This window comes from Lagenorhynchus albirostris, chromosome 4, assembly GCF_949774975.1.
Source record: "Lagenorhynchus albirostris chromosome 4, mLagAlb1.1, whole genome shotgun sequence".
Classification (NCBI taxonomy): domain Eukaryota; kingdom Metazoa; phylum Chordata; class Mammalia; order Artiodactyla; family Delphinidae; genus Lagenorhynchus; species Lagenorhynchus albirostris.
The window spans coordinates 30,661,035-30,686,995 of NC_083098.1; the positions used below are offsets into that span (position 1 = coordinate 30,661,035).

Here is a 25,961-nt window from a genome sequence, read left to right on the forward strand (position 1 = left end):
TGTCTATTTGTAAATGTTCAAAGATTCATGAAAATAACTACCACCCAAGAAAGTGACATAAGAACTGCCATAGTCACAGAAATGACCTGTCTGACCTGCACTTTTTCTAACAGTACACCGAGGCAGGCTTCGAGGGAGCATGTGACAGCCATCCTCCATGACACTGGCCTCAGAGAGTTAGAGATGTACCCTGAGTACACTTCGCTCTGCCCTGGCTGATAAGAATGAGGACCAAGACCCATACAACCTCTTCAACCCAGGGCTCTGCTATCTAGCCTATGGCACAAACACAGGGTATCGTAAGACAGAAAAATGCACTGGTTGAATGGAAATGTTTAGTTTTCCGTTATTATAAAGTACATACTCTGAAATGATACTATGTATTAGAAGAACAGCGCCCTCCTCCTCACTCTACCTCTCCCCCATTCAGAATGATCTTTAAGTGTTTAGAGTTTACTTGTTCACTTCTAGACCCTGATGTGTGTGTCTGTGTTCCTGGTCAGTTTGTATAGGAATCTGATGCTTAATCTTCAATACTTGGAGCCACAGTGATTTAGGTGTGGCTTCTTTCATCATTTTCTTAACCTGATTCTACGGTCTCATGTTTACACTTTATTCAACCTGATTTCCTAACAAATACCAACTGCGTGACTCTGAGCAAATCAGTCAACCTCTCTGAGCCTCACTTTTCTCATCTAACAAATAGGTATGATGATACCTCCTCTGCCTTTCTCTAGAACTCTATGGAAAATAAAAATAAAAAGCACTGCCATTATAAAAACTGTACACGTACACACACTCTCATGCTAGCCTGTGAATCAGGAGAAACTGCCCATTGATTAAATGAATTGCATTACCTAAGAACCTCTACTTATAGCTTTTAAAAATTTAAATAACAAGGATTATTTATTAGCACAAATAACTGAAATAAGAACACATATATTCAACATGAGAAAAACGATTAAACAAAGAATATGATCACCTCACAGACAAATATTATTTAAACACAAACAGTCATATATTAGAAGAGATTGGATTGACAAAGGGAAATATAAGATCTAATTATAGAGAAAAATGAGATTCTGAGATGTATGTACAGAATCCTGTTACCTATCTTCATAATCTGGAATGTACTATTCAAAGCTATTAATTGTTGCTATCTTTATGTAGGAGAGTGAGTACACTGTGCTTTATTCTTTATATTTTTATTAGTTTTCCAATATTTTCTGTAATGAGCATGTATTATACTCAGAGTTAGAAAAAGCGGTTCACAAATTGCATTTAGCCAATCCCCTCTTAGACATTATGCTAAGTGTGCCACAGTGAACTTACTTTCACTTCCCTGTGTGGAATCCAAATGAGTCATTCCAATTGTTATATAGCTTTTATCTAACTAGATAATGAATTACTAGTTAACAAATGTTAACCACTATACACGCATTAACCCTTATGACAACCCTATGAGGTAAGTATGATTAGCGCCATTTTAAAGGTGGGGATATAGAAGCTAAGAAAGGTTAAGGAGCTTGCCCAAGGTCACATGGTGAGAAACGAAGTCAGGATTTGAACTTGGCTATGTCTGACTATAAACTCCTTGCTCTTCATTAGTCAACACGATACTTTAAGAAATCTGACAGTAGGGACCATAAATCTATCTTTCTATTTATCCACCTGTCCACACTTCCATCAATCCTATCACCGGTCTGTCTATTGGTCCTTCCTTCTATCTATCCAGTGACTCACTCCTCCCTGCTCCCCTCCATCCCTCCCTCCCACCAGCCATCTAGCCATTTTTATTCATTCAGCTATCCACCTAGTCTGCCTGACTCTTTTCCTTTCTTTATCCTTCCTTTATTCAATTGTCTATGCTGTCATCAGTTCATTCATCCATGTGACATTTACTAAGTAGCTATGAGGTACAAAGCATTTCTTTGAAGTAGTTACAACAATGCTTCCCATACAGCAGTTGCTTAATAAACATTTTTAGATTGGCTTCAGTAAATAATTACTGTCAAAAGAAGATTTTCAGGCTTGTACTGCTTCTTCTCTCAAGCGAAATCATCAAACTTACAGATTAATTCAGAAAATGTACTGATGAGGCTGTAATACACTCCTTATGAGAGAGAAATATTTAACCTGCTAACTGATGACACACTTTTACTTCATAATTAGCAGAATATATGTCCTCTATTATAAATATAACCATACCTCCTATCTCGATGAAGCTCACTCTGAATAGAAGTCCGAGAAGCTATAAAAGAAAGAATACACTGATAAAGTACAAAATTCGTATATTCAATAAAGGTTTAAATTTTTATAGGATATACTATTGGAAAAAGTTAGCTTATATTTGACATCAGAGAGAATGTATGAATTTTAGCATCCATAGTAGAAAAGCAAATCAAAACAATCTTTTCATATGGCATGAAGTTAATTATAGTTATATATCTGAATTCCATAAGAAAATATAGATTTCAAAAACTCCTCAAAGCACATTCCATGGTTCTGAAAAATAATTTGAAGAATGAACAGAGAAAAGACGACAGCTACTAAATAGAAATTGCATGGTAAGAGCATTATGATGACATGAAATAACAATGGGCAGAAGAAATTTTAAATATCTATTCTAACCCATATTACTACACTTTTGTAATGTTTGTTTATAGCTCTATTGTAAAGAGAGTGGAAGTGGTCAAATTTCCATCTATTTTCTAATTTTTCTGGAGTTTTACAAGCCTTAAGTTGTTTTATTACTTACATTAAGAGATAATAATAATACATGCAAAATGTGTTCAAAGCACTTTTATAAAAATGTTTATAGTAGATAGTATTATTGTATTTGCAGCACTAACTCTTCCCTTAAACCTCAAACTCAAAAAGCTAGATGGTTTAAGTTTTTTCCAAATTTTATTTTAAAATTAAATTATGTCTTAACCAGATGACCTGGAAAATGTGTCACATATGGGATCACATATTACACACATGTGTAATAGAGAATAGTATTTCTATTTTAAGGAGCACATTTAAAAGATACCTTTCAAAAAAAATCTTCAAATACTATACTGTAAAAATGTGTGGACAAAGGGGAATTTGTTTCAGATATAAACTACTTCTACTTTCCTATGTCTCCAATACTCTACTTTTTCAATTCTTCTGACTTGAAAAGGTTGAAGGTATGAATCTTTTCTTTCTTCCTCCTATTAAGTTCTGGTTCTCTCTGAACAAGGAGGATGCCAAAGCTGGAAGGCAGGGGTGAAGACGGGAGGTGGGGATGAAATTTAGGCTGGGGTTGGAGCTGTGACAGCGAACCTACGTGGGGTTAGCAAAGCAAACCTGCCATCTGAAACCATAACCCTTGGATCTAGAGTTGGAGGATGTTCTGTACTCATACCATCAACTGGTATGATGGACTAGTACATTTCTATCAAGAGTTAACCAAGTTGAGGTGCATTTTCTCTACTGGAATAAAGGAGGACTGAGAGGCTAAAGCTCTGAGTGGCAGGTCTGATTTGTAAGAACAGTTTCATTAAGTCAGAGGCTCACCGAGTGTGCTACAATCCCATCACCACCATCACTAAAGCCAGAATCAGCAGACACAGCACTTTTAAAAGACATCATGTTATTTATCGTCACACACATACCTCGTCCACGGGGCATTTTTGCTGTGCACTATTCATGAGTGCTAAGGGAAAAAAAGATGGGGTTACAGAAGAGGAAAGGGAGAAAAAAGAGTGAATGCAGTTGCCTAAGCTCTAAAAAGAATAAGCAGCAAAACTGTCTCGTCATGCCACTGTTTCTACCCACCTCTGTGCTTCGATGGAAAAGTTGATGAACCATAGTTTCAGAGAGTAAAGAAATATGTTGCAGGCAAAGATATATCTGTACAGACCAGGATATCCACACATATAACTACGGTTAAAAAAAAAAAATCTTCCTACAGTTTTTAGTAACAGTGCAAAAAAAAAAAATCTAAAAATCATTCTGCAAAATCGATTTGCTACTTCAACAGGGATCAATTTTAAAGTATGAATAGTACTCAAAAGGTAATTCAGTAGTCAGTTTACATCTTTCAAATCAGTGGCCTTCCACTTGATTCTGCCCCTTCACCCCAGCGGTCATTAGTAACAGCACCCCGACCCCCGGGTGGCACAGTGGTATTCCCGCACTGCATGCAGCAGGATGAGGGGAGAGAAGGGCTCCCAGTCATGCTTATAGACCTTCTCCACACTCTTGGAGAAACACTTGCTCTCCCCTCTCCTGCTCTGAGTTTTTTTTTTTTCTCATATTCACTCATCTTTGAAATCTCTTTTTTCTCTTGATCCTTATAGAATGACTAGCACTTTTTGTCAGTTTTGAACAAGTTTAGTAGCTAGAAACACTTTAGATTTTCATGGCAGATTTTCATGTAGTGCCTCACATTCTTCCTGCTAATTTCTCAACTATCTGCTTAATCTCATTCTCACTTTCCCAGATTAAACAGATTTGATGTGGTTGTTACCAGGAGACTCAAATTTGCCCCCAGGGCCCACACAGAACATGTTCCTTTTAAACCCTGCCACACAAGGCCAGTCTTCCATGCATTTTGGATTAAGGCTGCAGAATAAAGGCAGGTTTTTCAGTCAAAGTTATATCATTTTACAGAACTATTTTCAAACTTTTCTAGTTCATATGGCTAAATTCTAAGTACAGGGCATATTCATATTCAGCTGTTTATAAAAGACTGAGATCTGGATTTGCATTATTAGCACTAATAAAGAATTCTCCTAAGTTTCCACAGGATCATAAGCCTGGAGGGACCCCCCCCCTTTTTTTTTAAGTAAATTTCTGCTTTTAAAAAATTTTATTTATTTATTTATTTTTGGCTGTGTTGGGTCTTCATTGCTGTGCGCAGGCTTTCTCTAGTTGCGGTGAGCAGGGGCTACTCTTTGTTGCGGTGCGCGGGCTTCTCATTGCGGTGGCTTCTCTTGTTGCAGAGCACGGGCTCTAGGGGTTTGGGCTTTAGTAGTTGTGGCACACGGGCTCAGTAGTTGTGGCAGGAGGGCTCAGTAGTTGCGGCTCGCGGTCTCTAGAGCGCAGGCTCAGTAGTTGTGGCGCACGGGCTTAGTCGCTCCGCAGCATGTGGGATCTTCCTGGATCAGGGCTCAAACCTGTGTCCCCTGCATTGGCAGGTGGATTCCCAACCACTGTGCCACCAGGGTTGGAGGCACCCTTAATGATCATCCTACTCCAACCTTACAGATGAGGAGACTGAGATCAGAGAGGGTCAATGAATTATCCCACCTCACACAGCTCATTATGGGAAGGGCTGGGAGCAGTTTGCTTCTTGAACTAAACTCTTTGTGGAGCCAGGAGAGCTGAATGCTAATCCTAATTCTAAATAATTCAAAATTATCAATTAAATGATTGTCAGAAGAAAAAAACACAAAGAAGGATTATTATATTACAAGCATCCTTGCTCCAGTGTTACCTTACCAATGAAAATCACAATAATAAAAATAACTCACTAACTGCATTTGCTTGGGACAGGGTATAAACTAGAGGTGTTTGACATGATAACAGGAACATCCAAGGAGTGGAAAGCTCAAAATGGCCCTGGAGTCAGGAAGTCTAGGTTCACATCTCAGATCTACCTTGTGAGGCCATTTAATCTCCGAGACTCAGTATCCCTACCATCTGTAAAATGGGGTTAACGCCTACCACGCAGAGTGCTATTTTACAATGTAAGTGAATAGTTCCTGACTCACAGAAAGCAATAAATACTAGTTAAGTCTGTGAATTTCAAAGAATAATTTTCTCTTAAAAAGTCAATGAAAGGAAAAGCACGAACTTCCAGAAACATCCACTTAGAACACTTTCAAGATCTTTGCCCAAAATATTTAGGGCTCCCAAGAAGGAACACAAAAAGAAGGATCTCAAGTCTTGATTGGATCCAGAATCATTATGAAAGAATTTAAAATACAACCAGTTAAGGAATATTACTTTAACAATGTGATAAAGTCTTTCTCCTTGCCAAGGATAGATGACTGAGTCTGGGATAGGAAAGCAAACATTTTAATGAGTTAGCTAAGGCAAAATTTGCTTACAACTTTTTCTTATAGAATGGGCAAAAAGGGAAAACATAGAGGCAATGACACAATTATTCTTCATTCTGTATTTACGTGGCAGCACCTGAGGATCTGTTTGGCCTTCTTGCCTAAACGTCAGGAATAAATACAACCAACACGTATTTCTTCAGTGTATACAAAGTGAGTGACATATAAGAATTAAAAGATCACTGGGTTATTATTATTTTTAAAGACACCTCAAAGCAGGCGTTTTCCCTGTTTCATCTCCTCCTCCCTCCCTCTCTCCTAGGGCCCTGCTTCACTCTTTCCTCTCTTCTCCTGCTCCAATCTGGTCTCACCCCTAGTTCCTCCCTCCCCAAGGCTCCAGGCTTCCTCATCCTACACAGTGTATAAATGTGCCCAGATTTCCTCTCTGCTTGACCCTCCATCCTTCTCCTCCTGTTTACCACCATGGTTCATGAAAGAGTAGCCTACTCAGCTGCCCCAACCTCACGAGCTCCATTCATTGTTGAAATGAAGTGTGGCTTCCAGCTTCAACGTTCTCCTGAACCTGCCCGCTCCAAGGTCACTGCTGAGCACCGCACTCAACGGCCTATTCTCAGCTCCTGTCACCTCACCTGCTGCAGCATTAAGAGCTATTTGTGGTTCACTCATTCTCTTTGAAAACCTCTCCCCCCTTGACCTCTAACATATAGCTGTCTCCTAGTTTTTCTATTACTGGGATCATTCTTTTTCAGCTTTTTTTGGCCCACTCCTCCTTAGCTGCCTTCTCCTAAGCCTTGCAGGGCACCGGGGCCTCAGTGTAAGCAAGTGCCATGCTGGAGGACCTACGGGAACTCAGGAACGGATTACAATCCCCAACAAACCCTTCTGAAACCCAAGAGGGAGGAAAGGTAAGAAGCCAGGGAACAAAGGCAGGGGCCAGCAGACAGGACTCGGTGAGACAACCTCACGCCTCTCTGGCCCTATGGAACCTTAAAGGCACAGCTTGATCTCTGACACCAATATTTCCTAAGATTCTGTCTTTTGTCACCTTCTCTATTCTCTTGTTTTTTTTCTTTTTCTTTTTCACCTTCTCTGTTCTCAACACTATCTCCTTAAATACTGAGCGACTCCCAAGGTTTTCCCTATAACCTTAATTACCCCGAATTGTATCTTCAGCAAGAACATCTTGCCTAAATTCCAAACCCTACTTTCCTTTTTAAATTCCCTCCCTGCCCCATCTGCCCCTTTCTCCCCAAGGGCTCTAAGGCATATAAAGTTACCACGAATTTTTCATTTTCATATATGAATTCCCATCGATATCCACCGTGGCATTCCCACACCTTCATAATTCACCACCACCAACAAAAAATTAAACGTGGGAAAGCGTGGAATATCTTTCTGTGTTGCCACCTGACAACTTTTTCACTGCAATGGCTCAAATGCATGCTCTTCACACCTGTGGAGATCCTAAATTCATACTAAATATTATAACTTATGTTTCTAGAAATAGGATACATTCTCCTCAGGGTGGTGACCTCAGCTCAAAGAATGCGAAGAACATTTAATATTCCTTTCTTATCTTTTTAAAAATAAAAACAGGTAATCCATGCGTTTTTTGGAAAAGGGACATTTGCAGAGCCTTTTATTAAAAAGAATGTTGAACTCCTGCACCCAAAGCAAGTTTTAAGGCTTTAACCAAGAAGTAAAGTCAGAAAGTATGAACGCGCCATTTTAGAGAGAATTCTGTTACAGCACTTCTAGCATGTATGTGGAAGTGTGAGCTGATCTCCATAAGCATTTATTTACAGAGTCAAATTAAAATACTGTGGAAGTAAATCAATAACAAAGGACAGGGTTTGATATTTTTGAAACCCATCAGATGTCTCCACCTATAGAAAATGGTTACATACAATTTATATTAGATCATTAAAATTGATTACATAATATAGTTTTTTTTTTTTTTTTAACAGCTTAGTTCTCTAGAGAAAAATACTGTTCTGAGGAACTCGCTTATCAATAAACAGAAGTTGAAAAGAACGCTGAAAACCTAGCTGCTTGTCTGAAATGGTTTATTACTCCTCAGGAGAAGCTACTCTTGTCAGATTCTTTGTAAGATTCATCAAATACAATCACTTGCTGGAAATCTAAATCATCATTCAAAATTATTGCAGAGGAAAATACAGAGCAGGAAGAAACAAACTTACATCTCTTGATTACTGCTCTAATGGATGACAAGGGTCCTTGGCTAGAAAAAGAAAGAAAGAAAAATTATTACACATTGATTAATCCTTTTAAAGAAGGATTACTTACAATGCCAGGTCATTTCTGGGACTCAAATGGCTCCAAGCAGCAAGTTTCATACATGAGTTACTGGTCTATCCTATTTAAGAAACATAAATTTTAAAACTTTTCAAATTGCCTTTGATATTTAGGATGCTTTATGGGAACTGACGAGGCTGGTGAGGTGTCTACGGCATAAATAAAATTTTGCCTTAAGCTTGCTTTCATAGCTATCTACATACTGAGTCTTCCAGTGAACTTCTGGACACTACTTGAAATCAGGTAGAAATTACATGGTGCCCCAAAGAATTCTGACCCCCCTATATCTCTTCTGTGTTTGAAATCAGAATTCCTGTCTTCTCATATCAGATCAAAATAGATCATTTTTAGAGTCAATTTGACCTCAGGCCCAACAGCATTTCTTTCAAAGATTAGAATTAAAAGTATCACCACCTAAAAATAGAAGTCTTCTGCTTACTTTGAGTTTTGTTCAATAGCTGGTTGGTCCTAGCTACCCCGGACTATGTGACCTTGGGCGAGTCACAGAAGCCTTCTGAGCCTCACCTTACTCACTGGCCAAAACTCTCCAGCCGCAAAGGTTAGTGCTTCTAGTTTGCAAGGTTGTTTGCTCATTTGTTTCTTGTCTTTATTCAAACCAGCTGGATTAATTATCTTTGGAGTCATTTAGAAAAAATATACAACCATGAACTTTTAATGATGTGATTTAGGGAAAAAAAAACTTGTTTATAAATTTTTTTTTCAGAATGGTTTTAAAAAAATTTATACTTATTTTTGAATTTGTGCTCTTTTAAAGTTTATGCTTGTGGTAATCTGTATAAATCCTCTTGCCAGTTACTTAGGTAGATAAGATAAAACTTCAGGAAGATACAATGATATATCAGTTCATTTTATGGGAGGGATACTTTAAGAATATAATATTCTGACAGACAAGAAAAAAAAAAGCTCCAGGAGGTCTCCAATATTATGAAGCTAGGATCGTAATATAAAAATATACGTATTTTCAGCAATACTTATTTTTTTTAAAAGGTTCTTGAAGTCTTTCTGTAGACAACTACTTAAAAAAATTATATAAGGTAACACAGAAGAGGCAACAGCACTAAAATGCAAATAGGATGACTGAAGTTTTCAGAAGAAACTTCTTGGTGTAAAAGTGCAGAGACTGCATGTTAGTATTATGTTGACTCAGGTACAGTAATTAAAAAGATCAGAAACAGTACTTAGAAGCAGGGCTCAAAAAGCCAAAGTTTAGGGGACTTCCCTGGCGGTCCAGTGGTTAATACTCTGCGCTTCCACTCCAGGGGGCAAGGGTTTAATCCCTGGTCAGGGAACTAAGATCCCGCATGCCGTGTGGCAGGGTCCAAAAAAAAAAAAAAAGCAATGCAAAGTTTCATGTATGTATCCAGGCAGGGTATAAGGGATGTTATTGAATGTCTCCACTGATCTGAAGGGATGTTACAACACTCTGTTACCTTTGTGAAGGAGAAAGGTATATTGACTAGGGTGGAACACGGTAGGGGTCATTTGGGTTGAACTGTTTCCTCCCTAAAAAAGATACGTTGAGGTCCCAACCCCTAGTACCTCAGAATGTGACCTTATTTGGAAATAAGGTCAATACAGATGTCATTACTATAGTGAAGATGAGGTCATACTGGAGTGGGGTGGGCCCCTAATTCCAATGTAACTGGTGTCTTTAGAAGAAGACCATGTGAAGACACAGACGCAAAGGGAAGACGCCATGGAGGTGGGGAGACAGGGATGCAGCTGCAAGGCGAGGAACACCGAAGACACTGGCAGACCCCCAGAAGCTAAGAAGAGGCAAGGAAGGACCCCCTGCGGCTTTCAAAGGGAGCGTGACCCCTCTGACGGGCTGGATTCCAAACTTCTAGACTCTAGAACTGTGAGACAATAAACTTCTGTTGTTATAAGTCACTCAGTTTATAGTATTGTTAGGGCAGCTCTAGGAAACTAATACAGGGTGGCCTTCAGGGGTGCTGAGTAGGTGTGATAATTCGTGGCGCTGTACACTTTGTGTATTTTTCTGTATGTTATACTTTAATAAAAAGTTGTGTGTCGGGGGTGGAAACTTTGGCACAAAATAGAATTTTGACTGAGGTCAGCTCAGGTTCTACAATTCAAGACTTGCAGCATCATGTTCAGGCTAGATCTAAAAACCAACCAACCAACGAACCATCTTATGTCTAAAACAACATTTTCCAAGCTCTAAAGTTCTCCTTTAGAGGTTGACAGGTTTTGTGGAAGGGAGAATTAGAAAGAAGGCCCGTGGTCCAACACATCTCTATGGGAAGCAGTTTTGGGAGATGCTGGAATAGCCTCCAGGCTGTGCAGTGCGTACAATGTCTGTATCTCAAACATAGCTGTAGGTGCAAAATCTGGGGTTTTGAAGATGCGCCTTTATCTCCATCTTTCTGCAGAGCCCAGACTGCAGTGGAAGGTACCACTCTATAGTCTTAAGAGAAGACCTCAGAGGAATCCTCCCTCAGCACAAGCTCAGGCTCATGTCTCAGCTGGGAACATCCAGGCAGGATGGCCACCACGGGACAGTAGACATGGCCACATGACCCCTGGTCAGAGGAGGGGGCAGCAGAGCCTGTTCTGGGTCCAACTGCCCATATTCACTTTTGGTGCCTCTGCCTGTCAGCTGGTGTGACTTTGTGCAAATTAAATTACTTAGCTTCTCCAAGGCCCCTCGTTTCCTCACGTATAAAATCAAGAATAACTCAACTCCCGCATGAGGTCATTGTGAACAGTAAGAGAGAGAATCCATTAAAGCATTTGACACAGTGCCTGGAACAAAGTGTGTGTTCATTCAATAAACGCGAGCCGCTATTAGCATGATTCATGTTTGTTCACAATCTTTAGGGCCATCACAACACATCTGACAACACATACATCCCTTGACAGGGTCTCACTTTGGGGTCTGATATCATACAGATAGTAGGCCTAACAGTTTATGTTTTTAAGAGATTTTTTTTCTTTGAGATTCACTTGCTCTCCTCTGGTTTCTGCTGTTCAGACAGAACCTGAGCCCAGGCCCCTCCATGACAAAACACAGGACTGTGAAACTGCATCTTTACTCCATTCTAATTTTATAAGCCCACGTCCTGGCACCTGGCAGAGCTGACCCAGATCTTTTGCCTGCTGCTCTTCAAGCACTGCTGCCCTATTATCAGGTGCCCTTGTTCTTGGTGCGGCAGATAAACCCACTACAGAGTATGAGAGTCAAAGAACCTTCCAAGGGAAACGAGGGCTTGGGGAAATGGCTTTCGATCCTGAGGAGGAGAACCAAAAGTTGTGGTCAAGACAGAACTGTCTCAGGTGTGACTGCTGATGCTGATTTGTCTTCCTCCAGGACTCTGGGGTCCCCAGCTGTTCACGGGCCCCTTCTATCCTTTCTTCCCACTTTCTCCCAATAGCCCTTCCCAGGCTGTGCTGTAGGATCACTCTCTCCCACTGTTTTTGCAGAGAACCTTGCTTAGTTGTTAAGAAAGTGTCTTTAACAAAGAAAATTGCATTAAAAAAAGTTTCTCAACATAATGAAATGAGATTTCAGCAATGAAGATGACGATGAGAACAGCTTATTATTACGTGTGCCAAACACACGATCCATTTTGAAAATGAGGAGGAAACTGAGGCTTAGAGGTTAGGGCTGCAGTCACACAGCTGGTGAGTGGCAGAGCCAGATGTGGATTCACTAGTGTCTGATTATAATCCAAAAGTCTACAATTCAGGCTTGGGTGGATGGGTGTTAAGTTTCTGAATGTTCCACTGTTCCACAAAGTTCAATATGTAAGCAAATCGCCCCTAGGCATAAAGCTGGCCCCCAAAATTTCACATTGAAGTTTCATCCAGACTCTGCAGATGACAGGAAAGAACAAAATAAAAGTTGCTAAGTATGACACTGTAATGTTGTCAACAACAGCAAACACAATGGTTGTTCTTAATCTCATCTAAGAAAATCCAATCTCTCTTTATTTTGGATCATGTTTTATCAAAATAAAACAGACTAAAAAAAATCTTTATCCAACTTTCAAAGCAACAGCTTGTTCCCAAGTTTCAATTCATTGCCCCACCACTCTCTCTGGTAAGGAAAAAAACTGTTTTCCCAAATCCAGGAGTTGCTGGATTTGGCTTATCTGGTAAACAAATCAGAACAGTGCCTGCAAGTGCCCATCCCGCAACATCTTATAGGTTTTGGAGTTCTTTCTATGTGCAGAGGCAACTGAGTATATTTTAAAAAATGCATTCTATATAAAAATCCTCAATAAAGGCCATGGGCATACTATTAGAGTACTAGTTAATAAAGCCATCAGCTTAACAAGGAGTTAAACTAATGTGATCTAGAGGTACAGCCCTCTAGTCAAGCTGATAAAGCTGCCAGTGAACATAAACGTTATCTCCTTGTACGTAGCATCTTCTCCAAAGGCTCTCAACATTTGGACTGATTTATCTCCACCTCCCAGCAGAAAGGTTTAACCAGATCCATGCGATATTTGCAGGCTGGAAGAGGTATTCTGTCTTATCCATTCTCTCATACATCTAATACTTATTACATGTATAATATGTACCAGGCACCAGAAATGCCTTGAAAGCACAGACTCTGACCTTGGTGAGAAAGACAGATACTGCAACTGCTTTTCTATTAATAGTATACAGGGGTAGGCACAAGGTGCTGTGAAGGCACAGAAGGTATACATCACTCAATCTTGGGGTCCAAGGAGAGGCTTCTAACATGTGACATGTGTCTTGACTGAGACCTGAAGAATGTGTAGGAGGAAAGGTTCTAAAGAGAGAGCGTCAGGTAGCAAACCATCAGGAGTAAAGAGATTGAGCATGGTTTGAGCCCCACATTTGAAGAAGCCATAGTCAAAGATAAGAAGGGAATGGAACCCAAATGCCATGCCAAAGGATGTGGGAACATGCTACAGAGGGCAGTGTTGATGCCAGTAATGACTAGCTAGGTCAAACACTAAGAATCCATGGGTCAGCGATATGACAGCAAAGTGCTTCAAAAGCAAGTAGGAATTTGTCTGGGACATCTCCCTAGAACAAGCCCTGTTGACTGTAGCTGGTCTGTATGCACCAGCCATGATGTTTATGGCATGCCTGACATTTTTAAAGGGTTTATGAATAAACCCAGGAGTCTGGCATTACATGTCTTCTTTTTTTTTTAACATCTTTATTGGAGTATAATTGCTTTACAATGGTGTGATAGTTTCTGCTATATAACAAAGTGAGTCAGCTATATATATACATATATCCCCATATCTCCTTCCTCTTGCGTCTCCCTCCCACCCTCCCTATCCCACCATATGTCTTGAATTGTGGGTAGATCCATATTTTTAGGAACTAAATATATGAATGATAGGGTTGACACACTCACGTTTTAAAAAATAAGTAATGAGTAGATGTAGGAAAAAGAAGATAAAAGTGAGCAAGAGGAGGTTTCTGGAAGTTCCAGAAAGGCACTGGAGAAGTCTAGGGTGTCTTATTCAAACATGCATTTATTCACGTATGGAGTTCTCACTATGTATCTGACATTTTGCCACAAACTGGGGACACAAATATTGGTAATCAATACCCTCTTCCCTCAAGAAGTATGCAATCTTATTGACAAGATCAACAAATAAAAGATATAAACAGGATATGAAAAACATGTTATACAAGGTATTATGGGAGTTCAAAAGAGGAGTGTCTAAGTTTAGCCCTGGGAGAGGTGAGGAAAAGACAGAGCTGATGCTTGAATAGAACTAGTGCAGGTTTTCTCACCTTTGGTACTACCGACATTTGTTAAGGGGGTAGGGGTGGGGGGCTGTCCTGCGTATTATAGGAGGATTTGCAGCATCCCTGGCCTATATGTACCGGATACCAAAAGCACACTCCCCCCACCCCTCTGCAGTTCTGACAACCCAAAATGTCTTAGACATTGCCAAATGTCCCCTGGAGGAAAATTGCCCTCAGTTGGACCACTAAGCCAATGGCAACAAAAAAGAGTAACAGTGTTTATACGGATGGGAAAGATGTTGGCTTTGCCATTTCCGGCTGCCAAGTTGATGGTGGCAGCAGTGGGAATAAATGGGGCAGGGGTAGAGGCGCAATGCGAGGGAACAGGACAAAGGCAGTGATGAGAAGAGAAGAAGTAAAAGAAATTTCTAGCACCAAGAACAGTTTTAGAAAAGCGGTACTATGGCTATATCAGGTGAAAAAATTAGTCTTTCTAAGAAGGAACATAAGAAGTCAGTCATTCTATGAAAATAACCTTTTTAAGTCAGGTGTTTACAAACCAAGGATTATGTGCACGGCTTTTTTTATGATACTAATTTCAGGACTACAATAAACCTTGACTTGCTGCACTGCAGAAAAAGAAATCATTACATATATAGCACTTTTATAAACAAAGCCTTGGGCCAACCTTGATTTGCTTCTCAAAACAGAAAGCACTAGTGTTACAGAATAACAAAAATACTTGTGCTTTCATCTTCTGCGTGCATCAGTCAAAATTTATCACCCTATATTGCCTGCTAGATGAAGACAATATCATGTAATGGGAGAAGAAAGTATGAGTTACTAAATAATATTTTGCCACTGAGACAAATATAAAGCTATGATGTCATTTTAAAAGTGTCTAAGTTAATATCATCATCATAACATGTAGAGCCAGATCTGATACACTGTGGGGAATGGAAAAAAATAAGATTAAGTGTAGTTATCTGAAACTAATGAAAACAAATTATGTTTTAGGTCTAAAACTCTGATTGGCTTCCATAAAGTTTGGGTATGGCAAGGGGAGTGAATTCCTTCTTCAGAATTAGAAAATAAAGGTTAGTAAAGAAAAATAATTGAGATCCAATTAGAATGACTTTTGCTAAAGTTAAAAACTAAAACAAAACTATAAAATACTTCTATTAATACTTTGAAAGCTTTAGGCAAAACGTTGTATGAGTTCTGAGTTTACTAACTTTCTTTTTCATCACCTTGACAGCTCAAGTATAATCACTGAGATCTATAATATAACATCAAGTTACATCAGGTATTTTTCTACTTAATCTTTTTCAAAGACAAGAAAATCATATGTATAACCTTTATTTACATATTTGGTTTCTGGACAAAAAAGTTAATACATATTTAAATGAGTTTCATTAACACACTCTATGTGTTACAGAATTTGTAAAATGAGTTCTATTGACAGTGTGCCGGTGAACCTGAAGAATACAGAGGACAGGCAGAAAGAAAGCAAACAGAATGCATGATGTACCTCCGGGGTATCATGACTGTAGTGGGAAAAGGACAGAACCTGGAGCTGGCCAGAGACCTGCTTTCCTATTTGTGTGAGCTCGGCCAACTTACTTACTTGCTGGGATTGTTTCTTATTTGTAATATGTGGATACGAATGCCCATCTTTTGGCTTGTTACTAAAACTGAATGAAAAAATACTACATAAAATATACAGCACAGTGCTTGGCATTTATTAGAGTCTCAAAAAATGTTAGTTCTCTTTCCCACCCTGTTTGCCAATACACAAACTTCTGGAGTCCATAATCACATGTGGTTGAAATTTGGGGAGCTATTCTGCCCACGCCAGTTGAGTTGCCCTGTAGTTATCATAACCCTACCTTATAAATTCAAATAATTGACCATTCGCATTTCAGTTGCAATGATTATTCACAACTTAACAACCATGCTGAGTTTCACAATGCATGCTTCTCATGTACCTAATCTCCTACGAAGCTGAAGCAACAACAAAGCCGAGAGAACAAAGCAGACCTCCAGGCTTTTGTGAGCGCTGTATTTTCCCTATTGAGAACACAGATCTCTGTTCCTTTAGGTCATGCTTCCCATGACGTTTTTCACAAAATGGGCATGGTGATCAGGAGCTCTGCAGAGTTTCATATTTCTTTAGCTCTATTAAAAAACAAATCCCACAAAAGTGTTCAAAGATCCTGCAAAGAGGCTTTCAGCTCTACTATTAATAACTAGAGTACATTTAAAATTAGAATATGTTGCCCTGTCCTTTCCAATGCTTTTCGTTTTTTCTTTTTTTCCCACACATGCATGTCTTGACTTCCTAATTAGCCTGCAAACTTCTCAAGGAAAGAGACGGTCTCCACTCGTTTTTATAGTGCAGCTCAGTGGGATCACGTGCTCACTGAACTAATGCAAACTCAATCCTACTCACAGACAGAAACACATGTAACTTGAATAGTACAGGTGATCCCACCTACAATCTATTTAATAAGCAAATCCCCAGAAATAATTTTGCTGCTGGCTTTGTTCTGTTGGTTTCAGTTCCCAGGTACATCTTGTATGCACATCTTGCCAAAAGTGTCTAGGTCTGATGTTTAAAAATAGGTATTTTTCCTACAAAATGTCACCTTGATGAGTATCTGGTGCTCAAAGAAGAACAGAACTCTCTCCTAACAGTAGATGGAAAACTGGCCAGGTTCACCTTATTAAGAGATGGCATCGACATGGCACCTAATTTGGCAACAAATACTGTACTTTAAGTGTCAATTAATGGAATTTCAGGGGTAATTTTATAAGTTAAGCCTCTGGTAATTCCCAACCCATAAGCAGCACAAACTTCACTGGTGTGCTGCTAAATTTCAAACCACGTCTCATACACAATAGCATACAGTGATATTAATCAGATGCAACTGTGGGTTACGTTATATGATGTAGAGCACGTACAACTTACTCTGAGAAGAGGAATAGGCATAATGTCAAGTCAGCACCTAAGAAAGGTGGCGTTTACTGCAACATGTGAGAATAGGGTCTTTAGCTGGATCTTCAGATGTTAACACAAAAAGGGTGAAAACTGTGGGTCTGATGTACAACTGTGTTCAACAAACACCTATTGAATGAACCAAGGAAATAATAATCAGAATAAATCTTTTCTGGGTTTATATCTTTCCTTTATAGTCAACCTAAAGTGATCTACAGAATGAGTTTACATAGAAAACCCAGAAAGAGAAAAAGGGCTAAAATTTACCCCTCCCCTTGCTGGATATATAGCAATATAGGAGTATTAAATTTTATGATTAAAAGTTATTTGTTGCGGGCTTCCCTGGTGGTGCAGTGGCTGAGAGTCCGCCTGCCGATGCAGGGGACACGGGTTCGTGCCCCGGTCAGGGAAGATCCCACATGCCGCGGAGCGGATGGGCCCGTGAGCCATGGCCGCTGAGCCTGCGCGTCCGGAGCCTGTGCTCCGCAACGGGAGAGGCCACAGCAGTGAGAGGCCCGCGTACCGCAAAAAAAAAAAAAAAGTTATTTGTTGGTAAAGGGCATGAAAAAGATCTCACGGTTCTAAAGGGGCATCCATTATATATATGCCAGGACAGAGTGAGGGATAATAAAATGTCAAATAAATAGATAGCAGCTTCAAGCAGTTTCAAGTTTGAAGCACCCAAAACATCCAGAGCCTGATTTTTCAAACTTCTGTCTTATTAGCTGATGATGTCTGTATTTTTGACCAAAAGACAGGCATGTACCCAGTTATGAAGAGAAATTTTTAATTTTCAACCAGGAACTTTAACGCTTATTTTATTCCAGGTATTATGCTAGATACCAAAGAAATAAGATCTACAATTAGGACATGGTCCCTGGCTGTAAGATGCTCATGGTCTAGCGAGAAGCCTGTGGGCAGGAGCTCACAATTTGTGTGTAGTTCTGCTTTTCTTAAAATTAGGTCTTTCATATTCTTGGTACCTTGTATTAGAGGTGTTTTGTTGTATTATTTCCTCTGCTAGTCTATAAACTCCTTCTCAGGCAATGTCCATACTGGAACGATGTTGCATATAAACCTTAAATTAAAAAAAAATGAGTACGGACAATTTAAAAAAATTAAGACAACTTTTAAAGTACTTTTGGCATGTTCAGATTCCATGCCATAAAATATTTTAGATCATAAGTAAAGAACAAGTCTCCTAAAGACAAATGCCTCATGCAATTCCACTCTATTTAACAATGACTTTTAAATTTTTTAAAGAGAAGTTCTTTTTAAAAAAGAAAAAAAAGAAAATCCACACCCTTCCCCAAAATCTGTCATCCTGCAGCAGAGCTTCTACTGGAAAAGGTTGCCACATCCCTTTGGACACTTCCTTATGGATGTTAGGGAAAACCTGGGATAAACTCCTGTGACAGACAGGAGACTGGCAGGAGACTCCACCTGGCAAGAAAAATTAGGACACAGGAAGCTTGGTGGAAATCCAGAGTCACTTGGTCACACTACAGAAGGAACAATTAAAGGCAGATGTTTCCTACATCACAGACCATATACAGAGTCCTAATGCCTAGATGATAAGAAGCAAACACCAAGTGAAAACCCTCTGCTCAAGGATGAAAAAAATATTCAGGGAGAAAAGAGAAGGAGGAAGAGTTTCTCATAACATTATCACCTACCTAGAAAAATCTGCTTTTTGGTATAAGTGTGTTTTTTTATGACAGTTCTCATCAGAACATGTAATCTATTTTTCTATTCTCTTGGTCCTATTATGCAAAAGGATGGAAGACGGTGGGACGCAGAAAGAGGTAATGACCCCACCCCTTCACTGCTGCTGTAAACTCAGAGACGTAGCTGGTAACACTTTTTGATGTCAGTTATGGAGATGAGCTCTTTTCTAACATTTCTGGTTACAGCTTTTATTTATCTTTTTCCTTCCTTAGTACATGAACAAATCTAACACTTAAAAAATAACCTGAGATTAACTCTATTCCTTTGGAGACACTGAAAAAAAATCAAAGGAATATATATGTAGATAAGTAAGGGAGAGTATCTGATTAATAGATTATTTGAATTTTAGGTCATATAAATAAAGGATGCAGGAGGACAAGGTAGGAAGGATGGAAGGAGGAAAAGAGGAATTACACTCTACACACAACTTGATAAATCTATCAGAGTGAAAGTGAGGGGATTAATTTTTAGTGGAGGTACAATTAGGTACAAGTAGTATAGACCAATATTTTTGGCCTTGGTTTTGACATCATTCCTAACTCACTTTGAATAATTCAGGATTAACTAGAAGAGATAATTGCATAGCATAGATGCTTGGCGTCTCCTGATGACATGGGCAATCAAAATCAGTACCAAAGGACTTCCCTGGTGGCGTAGTGGTTGAGAATCTGCCTGCTAATGCAGGGGACACGGGTTCGAGCCCTGGTCTGGGAGGATCCCACATGCCGCGGAGCAACTAGGCCCATGAGCCACAACTACTGAGCCTGCGCGTCCGGAGCCTGTGCTCCGCAACGGGAGAGGCCACAACAGTGAGAGGCCCGCGCACCGCGATGAAGAGCGGCCCCCACTTGCCACAACTAGAGAAAGCCCTCGCACAGAAACGAAGACGCAACACAGCAAAAATAAATAAATAAAATTAATAAACTCCTACCCCCAACATCTTCTTTAAAAAAAAAAACAAAACAGTACCAAAACTCAGAAGTTCCAGAAGCAGCTGATATTTGGAGCTGGGCTAGCAACAAAATATGTTCCAAACAAAGGGGTGTGTGCAGGCATATGAATATTTGGGAAGATGCCTTAACCTCAGCATGTGGTAGTTTTCAAATGAGATCAAATTCATCTCAATTAACCACTGTAGTATCCTCTTGTAAAAAATGAAATCTTACTATTAATAATAGCATATGAAAAATCAGTGGGTTTAGTGAAAGGCAGCAGGGAAAGAAAAAAGGTAAGAAACATGATTTCGTGTTTCTCCATTATTTATTTATTTATTTATTTATGGCTGCGTTGGGTCTTCGTTGCTGCGTGCAGTCTTTCTCTAGTTGCGGTGAGCGGGGGCTACTCTTCGCTGTGGTGCGCGGGCTTCTCATTGCAGCGGCTTCTCTTGTTGCGAAGCATGGGCTCTAGGTGCGCGGGCTTCAGTAGTTGTGGCTCTCGAGCTCAGCAGCTGTGGCTCGCAGGCTGTAGAATGCAGGTTCAGTAGCTGTGGCGAATGGGCTTAGTTGCTCCGCAGCATGTGGGATCTTCCCAGACCAGAGCTCGAACCCGTGTCCCCTGCATTGGCAGGCGAATTCTTAACCACTGCGCCACCAGGGAAGTCCCCTCTCCATTCTTTACGGGATGAAAATAAAACTGCCACAAGGCAGTTTTGCTATTTTTCATTGCAAAAACAAATATATATTTTAAGCATCTGAAACTGATCAAAATATCAGTTAAGTGATGCTTCCAATAAGATAGAAAATTAGGTCAGTTTGAAACCTTGACTTTAAAACTTTACAAAGATATTATTTCTAAAATGTTGGCTCCATTTTTTATTTGAAATAGTGAGGCAGATATTTTTTAAAAGCTAGGTTTAAATGTTATTAATAAAAACGCATAAATCATTTGTTATAAGGCACTACAAGATTTTTCTAGACCAATACTTTTTTAAAAATCTCTTTTAAAAGTGAATGTCGTAGCCACGCATTTCTTAGATGTGTAATTTCTTGATCAAAGGTTTTAGGTTGGCTAAGTCTTTCCTTTTACCCTTTTATAGTTTCCTACAGCATTACATTTCTATCTTTTCACCAAATCTCAGTGATTTCTAAGCCAGAATAAAATAGGCTCAATCAATGGTGGAGGAAATAATAATGAAGCAATAAACATAACAAAACAGAAAAGTCTGATCATTTTCATATGTTGAAGGCCTAAAAAGGCTTTTGTTTTGCTAATAAAAACAAATACATTAAAAAAATCATTTAACCAAGTACTTCAAAAGCTGGCAGTTCTTAGAGTTTCTGTTAAAGCTTAAAACTTTGACTAAGAATTGTAAAAGAGAACACGGAGATAGCTGAGCTCATTCTAACAACAAACACGCAGATTTGTTCTCTTCTGGGAACTGGAACAGAACTTCAGCAGCGGGTAGGCATGAAAACGTTTACTGCAATATTCAACAACTTCTCCATTACAATAAGGATCGCAAGCAGCGCACCTACCAGCTAATACCTAGTTTTTGCAAAGCCACTGGAAATCTTTTTCATTGTAAAACAAGAACATATTTGGCAGCCAAAAGACTTTAAAGGCATTTAAAATGATGACTACTAAGAATTACATGAAATTACCTAACAGGTACAGTAAATCGCTAGATTAGGGAGCCCACAGAAAAACAGGTTTTCGGATACACATTAGATATTTGAAGATACCTTCACTTAAGGGTATGACTGTTGATGAAGACTGCAGACACCGAGTACAACTGCCCCCAAACTAGCAGTTCTATTTTTTTTTAAAGATATTTTTTATGTTGACCATTTTTTAAAGCCTTTATTGAATTTGTTACAATATTGCTTCTGTTTTATGTTTTGGCTTTTTGGCTGCGAGGCATGTGGAATCTTAGCTCCCCGACCAGGGATCAAACCCACACCCCCTGCACTGGAAGGCTAAGTCTTAACCACTGGACCGCCACGGAAGTCCCAGCAGTTCTATCTTTACAGGACATTTTAAAAGATTCAGAGAGAGTAAATCTGCCTGCTATAAGCACTAGAAAACAGCAGAAAGGAGGGAAGCAAGAAAATGCCGAAGAGAACACAGGAGAGAATGGCAGGGATGGGGTCCAGCTATATAGAATGTGGATGAGCCAAGGCTCTAAAGAGAAGAGGAATGAGCAGCCCACACCAGTGCCACACCGTGATATAACCGGCCCGCTACTCAGGAGATTTCTGGGGTCCCCTCCCCATTCTTTCTTTCCTCTTCCCTCCCACACTGGAGAGGAGAGGCGTTGTATTCAGCCATTCTCACCCAGTCTGCCTTGTGACCAGCTATACCACAGTGAAATGGCCTAAAGTACAGTCTGTGGCAAAGCAACAGAGTGTGACCAGTACAGAATTTACTTCTATAAGGTAGATAAACAGATCCCCAAACTGAATATTCAGTGTGATCCCAATCTTATTTTTTAAATCTTACCTGAAAAACCATATATATACACATATACATATTATATATATATACCCACATTATATATACACATATATAATTTATATATTTATATTTTATATTTATACAAGAAAAGTGAGAACACATCTACCCAGCAGTGTGCTGGAGACGGCTCATACTGGCTCATGAAAGCTGACAATTAAATTTTCAGAAATTCTACAGGCCAGTTTTTTAAACATAGCCATTATTAAAAATTATATAAACTTATTTAAATTATATAAACTTACAAGCAAATAAATCACATAAAAAAGGTAATAAGCTTTTCGGCCGGAACCGCCATCTTCCAGTAATTCGCCAAAATGACCAACACAAAGGGAAAGAGGAGGGGCACCCGCTACATGTTCTCTAGGCCTTTTAGAAAACATGGAGTTGTTCCTTTGGCCACATACATGCGAATCTACAAGAAAGGTGATATTGTAGATATCAAGGGAATGGGCACTGTTCAAAAAGGAATGCCCCACAAGTGTTACCATGGCAAAACTGGGAGAGTCTACAATGTTACCCAGCATGCTGTTGGCATCATTGTAAACAAACAAGTTAAGGGCAAGATTCTTGCCAAGAGAATTAATGTGCGTATCGAGCATATTAAGCACTCTAAGAGCCGGGATAGCTTCCTGAAACGGGTGAAGGAAAATGATCAGAAAAAGAAGGAAGCCAAAGAGAAAGGTACTTGGGTTCAACTGAAGCGCCAGCCTGCTCCACCCAGAGAAGCACACTTCGTGAGAACCAATGGAAAGGAGCCTGAACTGTTGGAGCCCATTCCCTATGAATTCATGGCATGATGGGTGTAAAGAAAATAAAAGACCTGGACTGTGAAAAAAAAAAAAAAAAGGTAATAAATACTCAAAACTTATCATCTCCTAATTATTTTACTACATTTCACTATTATCTATGCTCTTGAGGTGACGTATGCCTATCATTTCTGAATGGTGGAAATAGTATAATAATGATGTGCTACTGTGCAACTTTTTCCAATTCATCATCAGTGGTGTCATGTTGGTCAAGGTGGGAGTATTTACACCGCAAAAATTGGCAAACCAGGGTTGAATTTATCATTTTACTGATTGTCTAGACTTAAGAAAGTGATGGAGAAAATGTTAATAATGCAGTTTCAAAATAAAAGTATGTTGTGTTTGTAGCTGTTCCATGAGGAACATACCCCAAAATTGAGGAAACAGTCTTCCAGTATTTGAAAACTATTATCTGAATCAGCAAAAAATTTGCTCAGGTCACTGACAAAATGGGTGGAAATTCTGACCTATGTTTTGCTTGTTTCACTGTCATCTTATTTATATAAACAAAAGTATCAACCAACATTCATACTGCAATTACACTTAGCTGGTTGTTGAACATTTATCAGGACACCACTGCATATGATCTGTTATCGACCTGTATCTCTGTATTTTCCAAGTTTTATGTAATGAACATTATTACTTTTGTAATTTATTTAAAAAAAAGATTTGTTATGGCAAAAAGCAAAAAAAGTGACCGGTTTATATCAAAGTCATGACTTTATAATTATTAAAATTACATTCAAACCATCAGATGATGAATCACTTTATGGAAGTAGCAGGCTAGGTCAAACCTAAATGCCATTATGGGGTGAAAATCCCCCAGAATCCTAGTATGGATAGCAGCATGCATACCACTTCACGACAGTTTACAAAAAGAAAATGATCTATATATTTTACAAACCCCTATTGCTCCAGCATGAAAATTTAAAAGAGGGAGTTAATAATCAAATTAAATGAACAAGAACATCTAGAGTTTAAAAATCATTAGTGTAACTACTACTTCCTTAGTGTGTTCTACGTTCCAGAGATTCTCCTACGTGCTGGGGATAAGAATAAAAATGGTGAGCCCCACATTCAAAAAGCTTATAGTTTAGTGGAAAACACAGAAAAGTAAACAGGTAAAAAAGTAAACAGGCTCCTTTTCCTTTTTTTTTTTAATCAGGCAATTTTAATCTGCATTAGGAAGTGTGGGACAACCTAAGGACATCTCCAGATATCCTTTAAAAAGTAATATTGCAAATATAAAACAAATCAGGAATGTCAATTCAAATGAAATGCAATTGAAAGAGATGGTAAAGTATAATCAAACTTTAAAAAATAATAAAATGGGTTCTGAGTGGCAAGACGGTGCGGCTAGGAAGAGTCACATCTACCTCCTTGCAGCAGCCAAAGCCAGAACCACTGCTCAAGCTCCCAGCTAGTCCAGGGCTGGCGTTTCTAGAACAGGCTTAGCACAACAATCCAGTCCTAACTCAAACTTCCAGGGGCGCCAGGGACATCCTGCTCACCTGCCACCAATGCCTATGTCACCTTAAGAATGCCTATAAGATACGTCAATTGTTTCCTGGGCCATGGCCCCTCCTGTTACAAGCATTCCTGACAACGGGAATCAACTGAAATGAATGTGTGGATGGACAGATGGATGGACAGGTAGGAGGGTGGACAGAGAGGCAGATGGACGGGTAGACAGACTTGTTTTTTCTTAATGATGTTACTTTTTAGAAAGAAGATACATTATTTAGTAACTCCTACCACCTATACGTCCCACCTATCTAGGTAGCAAATATCATTCCTGCTTTAATGGAGCTGAGGAAAGCGCCCCCCACACCTGAAGGTGGTGTGATAATATTACACATTTTACTTCTAGACAAACACTCTGTTACAACTGGGGCCACAGTTTTCCTAGGAGAGATGTACCACTGTTTCAGTCTGAGTTGAACCCAGTCCAATGATACTTAGGGTTCTTCCTGGAATTTCAAGAAAAGAAGAAAAAAGGAGATGGAGACAAAAGAGGAAAGAAACATAACTACCGATGGTGGGGTTAGAATCTAAGACATGTTTCTCACCTCATTCCCACAAGCCACAACCCTGATGGCAAGGGTCTAAGAAAGACGGGGTGGGATTCCCGGGACAGGAACAGCAAAGGTTCCCTCTTCGTTCCAACCAGCACTTCTACCAGAAGGTTTGCTGATGTGGGACTATGCTTGGTGGTGGGGCAGCAGGGTCTCTGGAGGATTTCAGCAGCCGGAGAAAACAGCAGTGTGTGGAGATAACCGACACAAGTACAAACCAGAAAGCGTTTTCTACATCATTTATTTACTTTTGCAAGTAGCCTCAAAACGGGGTACACTTCTTGAGATCCTCAGATTTCTAGCTGTTTCTAGTTCATTTGAAAGTATCTCTTCTCAAGTTGGGAAACACTAACTGATCATCTGTCATGTACCAAACCTGGAGATACAAAGATAAACAAGTGCCTTCAGTTGGGGAGTGAGACTTATAAACACATAATGATGAACTGTCATGCAGGGTGATCTGTGCTCTAGATAGAACTATGCCGAAGTAATTAGGAAGCAGTCTTTAGTTGGTCAGTTTGTTTCTTTTTGTCCCTGGATATCAAAATGTTGCAGACAATGACTTTAGGCCCCATTTTAAATTTTTAACATAAAGACTGTACTCATATTCCCTTTTACATCTAACATTTCCTTAGAAACGTTTGTTTTCAAACTAGGACTTCGTATAAGAATAGTGACCTTTCTCTTATTGAAGTGATTCAGCCTTGACCATTTTATCTTAGATTATCTGGTAAAGTAGAACAAAAACTGCTCACTGTGCTAATACTGAATTGCTGTAACTTATTTTGTCACAGTAATTTTATATGTA

The 25,961-nt window shown here is 39.4% G+C and overlaps 2 protein-coding genes across 22 annotated transcripts in view; one reads left to right on the forward strand and one right to left on the reverse strand.

Annotated features, from left to right (window-relative positions):
* Positions 1-25,961, reverse strand: part of SH3D19 (SH3 domain containing 19) — a 196,068-nt gene that overhangs the window by 70,810 nt on the left and 99,297 nt on the right. For 17 of the 21 annotated variants that reach the window (XR_009540253.1, XR_009540254.1, XR_009540256.1 and 14 more), the window contains 2 exons: positions 8,255-8,295; positions 2,209-2,251 (listed from right to left, as the gene is read on the reverse strand). Coding sequence is in view for 11 of the 21 variants with exons in the window: in XM_060147742.1 (XP_060003725.1) it covers positions 2,209-2,251; positions 8,255-8,295 (84 nt within the window). In the remaining 10 variants the exon portion in view is untranslated. Of the gene's footprint in view, positions 1-2,208; positions 2,252-3,641; positions 3,683-8,254; positions 8,296-25,961 lie in introns of all 21 variants that reach the window. The other 4 variants (XM_060147749.1, XM_060147748.1, XM_060147751.1 and 1 more) reach the window with 2 other exon arrangements.
* Positions 22,553-23,112, forward strand: LOC132519221 (large ribosomal subunit protein eL21). The gene has a single exon (XM_060147142.1). It carries the CDS (start codon positions 22,587-22,589, stop codon positions 23,067-23,069), a length of 483 nt encoding a protein of 160 aa, XP_060003125.1. The 5' UTR covers positions 22,553-22,586; the 3' UTR covers positions 23,070-23,112.

Coding starts and splice junctions, on each gene's coding strand:
- LOC132519221 (XM_060147142.1), top strand. CDS start 22,587: ATGACCAACACAAAGGGAAAGAGGAGGGGCACCCGCTACATGTTCTCT.